The 12,339-nt window shown below is 38.0% G+C and overlaps 1 protein-coding gene across 1 annotated transcript in view; it reads right to left on the minus strand.

The window, feature by feature from the left end:
• The window catches only part of LOC126416633 (uncharacterized), a 276,018-nt gene that overhangs the window by 194,760 nt on the left and 68,919 nt on the right, over nucleotides 1-12,339 (minus strand). The window contains exons 4-6 of the mRNA XM_050084398.1: nucleotides 10,644-10,816; nucleotides 8,502-8,620; nucleotides 787-954 (exon numbers count right to left, since the gene is read on the minus strand). Coding sequence (XP_049940355.1) covers nucleotides 787-954; nucleotides 8,502-8,620; nucleotides 10,644-10,707 — 351 coding nt within the window. The 5' untranslated portion in view covers nucleotides 10,708-10,816. The remainder of the gene's footprint in view (nucleotides 1-786; nucleotides 955-8,501; nucleotides 8,621-10,643; nucleotides 10,817-12,339) is intronic.

Raw genomic sequence — 12,339 nt, forward strand, 5'->3', positions numbered from 1 at the left:
CGGCGATCTTCACAAAAGCGATCGGCAACACTTCAGGTACCTCAGGCACACATGCAGCCTACATGGATCCTGCACACCTCAGCATTGCAGTTGTGCCCTTTTGCAGTAAAGACAGACACCACCAGGCCCCAGTACCAGCACTAACACAGGCTGCCGCTTCCAAGGGACCTATCTGTGTGCGCCACACGTTTGACCAGAAAATAGTGCCACGAGTATTCTGCAACAGGCCGCTATAAAGATCGGCACCAGAGCTCAGAAGTCAGTCATTCAGCCTCCGAGAGCCTCTCCTAGTCTGGGTGGGTGCTTTCACCCTATCGTCTTAGGATGATCTCAAAGTCCATCCTAGGCACCAACACTGCTGTATCCAGCATTCATCGTTGTTTCCCTTGGTATAACTGTACTGTATCCAGGATAGACTTTACTGTTCCTAGGGTGGTGTTACTCATGACAGCTTCATCAGACTTATCTATTTTCCATTCAGATGTACATGTCTGTGAAGATCCTGATCATGTTACTTTGTCACAAGTCTGGAACCATCATACTGTCAAGTCTTCATGCCTGTGAGAAACTGTAATTGTGATTTTGTAATCATCATCAAATCAACATTTTCTTTCCTTGGTCAATAACCTTCTGGAAATTTTGGTCACTGTTCTATATGGATCAATGTGAGTGGCACATCAAGGTTCATCAACAGATCTTTCACCAAACATGTTTTCTCTAATTATGAAACACTTAACTCATTATCATTCTTCTCAGAAACATAAAATTTGGTCTCATTTCACTTACCATAACATGTGGCACTGTAACTCCATTAGGAAGCCTTGTAGTTATCTTCCAGTTAACAGCATGGGCTGATGTGAGAACCAGAACAAGACTGTTCCTCAAACCAGATCCTAGGACATCAAGACTCACCCAAGGGGAAACACGTGGACCTCGTAACACTAGTACGTGAACCTGTTGATTGCAGATATCAATGTTCAGTTTAATATCATTTTCACTTAAGATTATAAAATTAGAAATAGAATGTCCATCAGTCTGCAAAATGTGTTCTCACATATTTCAGTCAAGAGTTTAACAAATTACAATACACTGGAGTTCATGTTTACATTAAATCAGTTTAATTCCATGGAGCCTGCTGTACCTAAATCTCCAAACAATTAAATTTTACATGCAACAATGAAAATCGTACAAAAACCAATTTAAAAAAAGGTCTAGAACACAAAACAATGCGACTGATAATGATAAATACGAGTTCAAAAATGAAGATAACTGTATAAAATTTAGTCAATGGAGTGCAAAATGCTGTATATTGTATTAAAACAGAAGCCAGCAACTACAACTGGAATTAAAGACCTTTATTTGTAGAAACATTTGTCTTGATTAGGTATTCTAAAATAGTTTCTTTCTCCCCATTCTAAGCGTGTAATTTTTACACTTTTTTTTCTTTATATGACTCTCAAACTGCTTACAAACTGACATACACTATTAAAAGCACAACGGATCAAGAACATTCGACAAAAAAATCATAATTTCGTTTTCCACTCTTGCTGACTGACAACTGAGTACCAGTACAGTACATAACCAAATAAACAAACATACAAGAAATGATGAGAACATTTATCCATCAGAACAAGGATTAACTCAGAAAAAATGCAGCATTAAAAGGAGACAGCCTGGCTGCTGAGTGCTTACCTTCAGAAGGCAGAATTCCAATACTGCCAATAAATGCATTTAAAGTAGAAACAACACAGTCCTAGCTTTCAGCACTGTTATTCCATATTTTTCCCATAAATTGTTTGTCTCCTTATATGAGGCAGCATTTGGAAGTGGCATTTGTTATCAAAAACATTTCAGAGTTGCTCCAAAATCCTTGATGAACACTTACGGGGGAACATTAGCATTAATTTAATTTTGCATCCTTAGGGTAAATACTTACCAGACATTCTGCCTTCTTGTAATTGTATAGTTTTCTCAGATGAATCTTCCTTTTGATATCTATATAGCAACGTATGTAACAAATTAATTCCTAGCAATATTATGAGAAAGATAGTTGCTACTCACCATACAGCAAAGATGCTGAGTCGCAGATTGGCACAACAAGAAGACTGTAAGAATATGAGCTTTCAGCCAACAAGGCCTTTGTCGAAAATAGACAAAAAACACACACACAACCACAGTCTCTGGCAGCTGAAGCCAGATTGATTAGTTCCTAAGCACTTTCCAAACAACAACATACTCTCTCACATACCACACTTAAACCAAGAAAGTCAATGTGGGATCTCAACAGCCTTGGACAACTTACTACTTGTGATTTAGAAGGGTACCAGAGAGCTAACTGGACACTGCCTGGAGAATAACACTGGCCCAAGCATACCATCTACAGGTGTGCAGCTGCCAATAAATGTCTGGAGCTGCTTCAATGAAATCAAACCCAGACATGCAAGATGCAAAGCATCCCTTTACAAATGGTATGTTGCACACAGCTACAAAGTGAAACAGTGGAGCACACAGTAGAACACATTGTTATTGAATTCCCAGTAAGATCTCAAGGGGACTTGAATTACTTCACAAAGGCCTTTTCAAATGTTATTGTGGTGCTAAGTTCCCTGTATATAGACTTCTGGTGGAGTTGTGATATTAATATCTCTCTGGAAATTGAATTGCTATAATTTTACACTAGTTTGTTATCACTCTCGTATGTTTGTTTTATGTGTTTTCTATGGTTATTGTTCTCTACTTTTTCCATATGCTAAAAAAATAAATAACAAAAACAGTTACACTTGAAAATTAAACTTGACCATGTGCAACTGAACTGTAAAGCATTCCATAGACAGAATAAAGACACAAAGTGCTGAGTTTAGACAAAGTCATATCTACTTATTTGTATCCTTCCTGGCACAAAGACTCTTAGGCAGCATCTTGCAGATAACTGGCAATCCAAACTCAGGGGTTCTGAATGTGACTGGCATCCTCAATCATTTTTCAAAATACAAAACTGATTTTCTTTACCAATTTTTAAATTATTTCCATGTTCTAACGACTATCACTGTGAAATCTCGCAATGATGTGGATTGAGAAAGTTATGTCACTATGTTCAGTCTCACACACATACATATCACATAAGCGGCAGTCAAAGAAAATGAGACAAATGAAAAAAATTAAGTAAACTGTCCATTATTTCAAAAGTAATCACCATAACTTTCAATACATTTATCCGACTGTGAGACAAGACTGTCAATGAGTTCATGGAAAAATGTTTGTGGTTGCTTCTGGAACCACAATTGTATATGAGTATGCACCTCTTCATCCGAATCAAATATACAGTCATGAATGTCTTTCTCCAGGGCTCCAAAAATATGAAAATCACATGAGGAGAGATCGGGACTGTATGGAAGATGTGTGAGGGCCTCCTAGTAAAAATTCTGCAGCATTCACCCGAGTACAGGACGACTCTCTATATAATACAAGGCCCTCCCAAAGTGGCTCATTGAGATTCCCCCCCCCCCCCCCCCCCTCCCCCTGAGCTAAACTATTGACTAATCAATTTGTGTGTCTATCGACCTGCCAGGGCTTTCGTTTGGTAAGTCACATGATCTTTGTTTTTAGATCTATTGACTAATCAAAATTACAAACTGTTTTGTCGATTTGTTAAAATTATACCTAATCTAAACTTATGCCATTTATTGACTGTTTAAATTCTAACACTAAAAGAAGAAACAAACTAAACAATAACAAATGGTTTACCTTAACTTTTATTTTCATTTCTTTTTTACTTACTATATCTGTGGTACCAATGTTCTTAACCATCATCATCATCATCATCAATGCTATCGCCATCTTCATTTGTAAGCTTACTAATATTTCTTCCTTCCTACAGTCCTCCCAGAGTGTCATCTTCTGAACTATTCATAGCATTGGATATACAGCACTTTTTGTATCATTTCATAATAGATTCACTTGAAATTCTGTCCCAGACCGTAAGGATCCACTGGCCCAGCATGGATATTTTCAACTTCTCCCTTGGAGGCATGGCATGGTCTCCTTGACGATGCCACTCACTGTAAATCTGTCGCAGGTGAGCCTCAACACCTCTATTCACAACAACATCCATTACTTGAAATTGTGAGCTCATGCTGCCATAAATTATTAGCAAGTCTGTGTTGTTCTTTGCTATCAGATCCTTAACTGCCTATGTGAGGTGTCCCCTAAAAGAACCCAGTAAAAAATTTCCTTGTGTTAAGTAAGGAAATCAAGTGTTTGTCATCCACTCATTTTCTTGGCGTTTAAAGATAAGTTTCTTTCAGTATCATTTTCCTGTGAAGAATCACATATGGGTGGAGTGGGAGAGAGGGGGAGGGGGGAAGGGGGAGGGGGGAAGGGGGAGGGGGGAAGGGGGAGGGGGGGAAAGGGTAGGGGGGAAGGGGGAGGGGAGCATCCTTCCATCTGCTAGTGCATCCACTAGTACTGTTATTCTGGCCTTTTCATTGCCAGAACTTCTTATAAAAACACTTTGAATGCTCTTCATATTGACATTAACATTCAAGGGCATTTCAAAATAAATATATGTGCAATTGGTGTCGCCCTTATGGCCTAGCAAACCACCACTTCCTTACATTCATTATAAGATGCCGATGTGTGAGTAATTCTTTGTCATACGCCATGGGAAATCATGTATATATAACAAGAACAAGAGCAGACCCAGAACCAGTCTGTGTGGTAAATCTGTAGGGATTATTCCCCATTCTAAATAACAGTGTTTTCTTGTGCACATTCCCTGAGTTTCTTAATGCAAAACTGTATTCTTTTAGTTGGTTGGCATGAAAACCAGTTAGTAGCAAGGTCTCTGATACAATATTTTAGCTTCTCCGAGAAAAAACTGTCAGCTACACAATCTAATGCTTTTGATAAGTCACAGGAAATACCACATGGCAGTATTTTGTCATTTAAATTTTGCATACCCTAATTTGCGAACAGTAAAACGCATGTTCTATAGAAAGATAATTTTGAAATGTAAATCGAGACTGACTATCTCATTTCAGCATAGGTGTGTTAAGGTTGTTTCGCATATTATCTTTTGCAGTGTCTTGGAGAAGGGAGTAAGCAGAATGATCAATTGTTATTAATATCTTTCTTATTACCATTGGTGTATGGGTGTATGACAATAGTATATACCAATTTGTCTAGAAAAATATAATGTGAAAGTGATATATTGCATTTATGCCAAACTAAATTTCATAAATGTTGAGTGTTTTACTTGAGATATTAACAATCCCATAAGCGTTTTTGCTTTTGGGGGAATTAATAACATACTTAATTTGTTTTCAGAATATGGAGTCACTGTGATTTGATTTAATGTCTCTGACATTGCTTCTTGCATGTATTCTATTGCTTCATCCTTCACACTGTCCACATCAATCTTCATGTTATTTCTAATAAGTGTTTATTTACATGACTGGCATCACTTACTTTTTGGCCGTTTCCTATAATATTAAAGTTACGACATGCCTTAATTGATTTCCCATTCCCCATTAGCTACTGCTAATACAGATTTAATGTTGGGACCTAATTTACTACACAGGCTTTTCTTCCCCACAAGCAGTTTCCTTAGAGCTGTATGTTATAAGTTGAAAAATGAAGTCAGTCACACATCTCTCTTTACCCTAAGTATTTCATATCACTTTGCAAAAATATCGACAATGTAGTAAAAGACAGATTGCTACTTATTGTAAAGAAGACACGTTAAGTTGCAGACAGACACAATTAAAAGACATTTACATAAAGCTTTCAGCCACTGCCTACATCAGCCAAAGAGAAACACACACCATTCATACACACAACTAAGCACAACTCATGCACCCACAACCACTAACTCAGACAGCTTGGGCTTTAATACTCGCCCAAGCTGCTGGAGCTGGCAATTACATGTGCATGAGGTGTAATTGCTAGTGTGTATGAATGATGTGAGTTTCTCTTTGGCTGACAAAGGCTGTGGTGGAAAGCTTTAAGTAACTGTCTTTTTAGTTGTGCCTGTGTGCAACTTAATGTGTCTTCTTTACAGTAAGTAACAATCTATCATTTCCTACACTGTTGATTTTACTACCTGGAGTTTCCACTGTTCGATTTCATATCACTTTGTTTTCATTGCACATGATACTTTGATCCCTTTCATAATTTAAGGATTTTTTTCTGTATTATTTGTGCCACGCTTGACTATTTTCTGGGGAATATAGCTCTTAAAGATTGACAGAAAGCCATCAGTAAATTATTTTATGTTTACAGTTGACATCTGTTACATTATAAACGGTATCTATAAAATCACTGCAACATTTCAAAAAATCGGTAGAAGTAAATTGTTAAACATAACAAATGATACAGTTACATAAAATGTCAATGTCAACTGGGCATCCAGCACAGGCAGTGGACGAATTGAGGGACATTATGTTGCAAACTACCACGAAGTCCACCTATGAAGCTAGTGCGGAACTGAATACACCTCAGCCAATAGCGAGGGAAATTCTTCGTAAGTGATTAGGAGCAAATTCTTACAAATTGCAGCTCCTCCAAGCCATTAGCTATGACGACAAATTGGGCAACCTACCATTCTCCCGGTCCGCGGCGCGGACCGGCATCAAGGCCCGGTGGCTATCCAATCTGTCTGCGGATGCCACTGCCTTCAGATCAGAGCATTCCTGGCATATTTTGTCAACTGTGAGATTCCTCACTGCACTGAGCTGAAAACAGCTATCCCTGTTTACTAAATTGTTGTGCAGATGTATCTCCACTGCCTCTTTGAAGATTGAGTCCCAGAAACCGTTGGCACTGCACAGCTTCTTTGTTTTTTCGAATTCGAAAGTGTGTCTCTCGATAATGCTATGTTCTGCTACAGTGGACTTGTTTGTCTGTCCTAGTCGTACATTCCTGATGTGTTCAGAACAGCACTGGGAGATTCAGGACTGTAAATGCCCAGCGTCTGTGGCCCCAGTTGGTCTTTGGTTGAGTCAAGTATATCTCTGACTTTTTTCGGTGCTGAAAGATGGTCATTATTTCGTGCTTCTTGAATATTCTTGCGATCTTTGCTGTTGGCGGTCCAGCATAAGGCAGAAACACCACACATTTTGCTTCATCTCCTGGTTCACCTCCCGCCTCTTGTCTGCACACAAGGTGTGCCTTATTTTTGTCTTGGTGCAGCCATTCTTCCAGAAGGTTTCCCACAGAAGTGCTAACTCACGCGGGAAACTCTCACTGTCACAGATCGACCTGGCTCTTTGTACTAAGGTGCAGAACACAGCATCCCGACACTTTGCCAGAAGATGATGGATACGAAAATCATTGAAACGTTGCGACAAGATGACGCCACTACTCAGCTGATAACCCGAGAAGAATTCACAAGTTGTTATATATTGTCATCCCCTTATACTGTGAGTCCATGCATATAATTTCACTTTGTGCATGAGTAGTATAAAATTATTTTTCTTTCTCATGTTATATGTGTGGTTCAAATGATTCTGAGCACATAATTTTGTCTGCTGTGTAGGAACATTGTAATTCCATAAATGCATGTGCAGGGAGCAGTTATGATTTGTAGTTTCCAAAGTAATGAGCAACAAGATTCTGTTTCTGTGCAGGACACATGTATCTTATAAGTTTCCCCTGCAGTTTTAGTATTCAAGATACACTAGTTGTACTTCCCCAGAAATGATACCATACCTAATGACAGATTCAAAATAACTATGACATGCTATTTTTTGTGAAGTCAAGTCAATGGAATTTGGTAATATTTTCCTTTTAGGGTTACAACAGGGACAGTATTTATTTTCTACCTCTAGTCTTGCACATACTGTGTCATTTGTTATAGTGATTTTTTTGAATTTTTTTGATTTCATTTTATAATCACCCCACACACATCAAACTGGTCAGCTTACAGTGACACTGCCCTGGAACTTTTTACTGCTGTTAATTGGTCGTTCTGTTTTCCACTATTGTGAACATTCAGACCCACTTTCTTTTTCAACTTTTTTTTTTCAGTGTCAAACTGTTAAACAAAAGATAAGTCCCAAAGAGAAACACAGATCTCAATAAGGGGTGATAAACATCCATTTAAATTTCAGGAATTTTCACACAGAAATGCTCCTGTTTCAAATCCAAGGCTGAACAGAACAATAACTGGAATGAATAGCTGTTACTGAAACACACACACACACACACACACACACACACACACACACACACACACACACACACACACACACACACACACACACTGCTATTTTCATACGAGATCCTAGAAGTGTGAAACTTGATCAACACCAATAACTCTCACAATTTTCACAGTGACCATTGTAAAACACCTGATTTATTTGAGGAAAAAAAATGAAGTATGTTTCAAGACATGCAATAAACAAATTTAATAACAATAATAAGCTTTTTCAAATAAATATAATGAGCAGAATACAATTGTTCAGAAAATTTTAACTATGTGAATCATTTACAATTATACACACCTCAGCTACACTGGAAGCATGTGGAGTCGCCCAACAGCCACGTGCCTTGCGAGGAGTTTCAAGCCAAGGAGTGAAATACGGTGTTTCCAAAGAACTCACCACACACAATTCTGGATGCTCTGTAACAATAAAGCATCACATGAGTAAATAGAAATAAAAAGTAACATTATTTGATTTAAAAGAAATTTTTAAAATGACAACAACAACAGTAACAATGATACAATGTTTGGGCTGAGGTAATGGTGAAAAACCTGGCATCTCAACTTCACTTGTTAATTATTACAGTCTAAAGTCTAAATGTCCCACCTACATAGAGGAATAAGACAAGTTCAAGAATGTTAAACTGCTCCTGTATGCAGATAAAACAGGAATGGGAATACAAAAGGCAAAAAACAATCAGTGAGTTGCACAAACATACATTCTGAACCCACAAGGATATTTATTTTAATTTTATTGTGATTTACTTCTTAACTAAATAACTTCCGTATCTAAATCAAACTATGGAAAATTTAGGAAGGAATGTAATAATATTAAGAAAAAGATAGTTGCTACTCGCCATATAGCAAGATGCTGAGTCACAGAGAGGCACAACAAAGAGACTGTCACAAAATGAGCTTTAGGCCAACAAGGCCTTTATGGAAAAAAGACAACAGACACACTCACACAAACTCAACTCACACACACAGCATGTCTCAATGGCATGCCTGGTTTGTGAATATTTTAGTATACTCATCTTGGTGCCAACATTTTTAATTTGGTGTGACATTCCTCATTACCAGGTATATTCAAATGGGATTTTATTAGTTACCCTATGCACAATGGCTGAAGGATACGACCTGTCGAGCTCTCCTAAATCACCCGACTGTAATATATCCTGGCATTTATCATGGTCACTCTTCTTCCTTACGGTCATCCTAAGGCCACTGACACTTAGACCGTGCTTTCAAACATCAACACTAGGTATGTCGAGTTCAATGTACTGCCGAACGCTCACAGTATGCACCAGTAACACTTGTCAGCTGTCTCTGGGACGCAAATCGCAGTGTTTGCGAAATGGGCAACTGTAAAATTCTTAAGTCACCTCTATTAAAATGCACATTTATTCCTTGTCTGTATGCTAATCCTGTTGCTCTGTCTGTAGTATACATAAATAAAAACTTCAGTCTCCATGAACATTTTATAAGGCAGAAAGGAAAGTTCCAAACACAGTCAGTAAGGACATCAGCTCACAAAAATACCATTACAAATAGTGCAATACAAATTAACACTTGTCTCAGCGTCTCTGTTCAATACTCTACACTGAACTTCCACAACATTTGACATTGTCTTGAATGTTATTATCTTCTGAAGGCATTAACTGCTGACACATTATTAACTGAAATGTACCTCTAATAAATCACACCAAGAAAAATTTGTTTTTCATGGATCTTCAATGTGCCTTTAACTCAAAATGGTATATTTCCATAACACGCTAGTTATAATTTGAAAATTATTTAACCACTAACATGATGTTTCCTACAACTTTATCACAACAAATTGTACCACCTATAAATCACAGAAGATGACGAGTATGTCACTCGTCGAAACATCGCAGTTTGAAGACACCGCCACCCGGCTGGAAGCCCGAGAACTCTTCGCCAGCTGTATACGCCGGGAAAGCATACATTCACAAGAATTTGTTTACCTGTATTTAATCCCCCAAGAGCTATCTTTTTCATGTTTTGTTACATTCTTGAGAGTTGTATTTGTTCTGGCTGGTGACGTGAGCATTTCACTCACAGTTGGTTTAGGAGGTGAGAGTTACAGAAGGTATTAGCTCCATTCTGTGTTCCACGAGCCTGCAGCCTTAGCTATAACATACATAGTGTTGTCTTCAATCATAATGAACATTGTTTTCTCTCGCACTACTGAGTTTTTGTGATCCAGACAGTAGATATGTTATTTTTGTTGTCTAAGACTTTTAGTTTAACACTTGTCTTTCTCATGCAGATGTCAGCAACTTACAACATTAAATTCACATCCAAAGTATACTCTGTACTTAGAAACCTACTTTACTTACTTTTTACACTGGTTTCATAGTGCTTCATTAGAGTCAACTAATAAAATAATGTTTCACTGACAACATTGTTCATCAACATTTACCTAAATGTGCATGTGAGCCATTCCAAATACTTAAACCAAATATGAGAAGTATCTCAAGCAGCATAATGGCATCAGGCTGTCCATTCAAGTTAACTGAAAATGGAGGTGCGAAGTACTGCACCACATTTGTCCTCAAGAAAATTCCATTCCAATGGACTTCTCTTCCGATCAGTCTGAAAAGTAACAGTGATCATTAATCAAACTCGATTAAATAAGTCTTAACAATTCTTTCAAGAGTTGCATTACAATTCACTCTTAACAAAGTACAATTTTATTTATTCAATTATTTCCCTTCCAGTAGTCGAGTATGTATTCCCTTAATTGCAACAATAAAACTACACTGAAGTGTTTACATAATTCTGCTCCATTTGTATGCGGAGCCTGAATATAATATAAAGATCTAAATGTAAAAAAAAAAATTTTTTGTTGTGTGGGAATTTTACTGGTTTTTGTAACTCTCAAGCTAATCCTATTGTAATAGCTGTAAACTGATTCAAAAAAGTCCATACTCAGTAGTGCGGAAATATTCTGACCACGTAAAATTACTGAGACGGGAGACGTTAACTTACAGTGTATAGAGTGGGACATCTATGGGTTCACAGCAGCAGGTTTTGACAGTCTTGAGAAGCAGACCTAAAATATTTCCCGAAAATTAGCTAGAAGCTACAGTGAAACCCCTATTTTACATTTTCATGTGGTCCATGCTTTAAAAATGCAAGACTGAGGAAAATGCAGAATCAAGGAAAATGTTAAAACCCCCAAAATATGAGCAAAAACACATGTAATTGGTGTATATGATTAAAAATTTGAATCCTCTCCAATATTTCATATAAATTCTGTGTAAGTGAAAGAAATTAAATGTACACTACAATGTTTATACAAAAATTTGTGGTAATGAACTTCATCAGTTTTTAAAAAAATCACAGATGTGTAACAGCAAGTAAAAACTCATCAAAAAATTGAAATTGGTATCTGGATACAAGGTAATAGACCTATTTTCCAACACGCTACAAACCAAATTATATGTTCAAAACACTCATTTTTGAGAGATCAACCTTTGTGTTCACACACACAAAAAAAAATATGAACATGTTGAATTAAGCCAAAAACATCTCAGAACCTAAGTGGTTAAACCATAAGCATAAATGTGAACATCTAATTAATGACAAACTTTGTCAACATTGCTGATATTGCTTGAACAGTCCACGGGTGTACTGCGGTCCATAGTGTCCAATGGGCACAATATTTCGGCAATCAGACATGTCGCCACCGTCAGGTCCGCTGACGAACTGAGCTCCTGAGAGCAGGCGGGCGTATTAAATCCCCTCCCCTCGCAAGGCGTTCTCTCCACGGTCCGCGCCCGCGCGTCAGTAGTCGCTGAGACAGTGGCGTCGGCATCTATGGTGGCATCAGTGTAATTGCCTCGTCTGCCCTAGTCACCCGTTCATTTCCTTAGCTGAGTGTCTTTTTAATTAGACTCAATGCTGGTTCCCATGCCCTGCTGAGGTTGTAGCCACAATCTTGGTTGATGAGTCCATCCCTGGTACGAATTTCGACAGCCTCTCTAACGATGCTGTCCCAGTATTTAGATGTCTGTGCCAAGACACTGGTATGTTTTCTGGCTCTGACAAGAACTAAATCGATCAAGTCGAATACTACCATCAGGGAGAGGACAGCCATTAGTAACCAGAGACAG

The sequence above is a fragment of the Schistocerca serialis genome, chromosome 8 (genome assembly GCF_023864345.2).
Source record: "Schistocerca serialis cubense isolate TAMUIC-IGC-003099 chromosome 8, iqSchSeri2.2, whole genome shotgun sequence".
NCBI classification, from domain to species: domain Eukaryota; kingdom Metazoa; phylum Arthropoda; class Insecta; order Orthoptera; family Acrididae; genus Schistocerca; species Schistocerca serialis.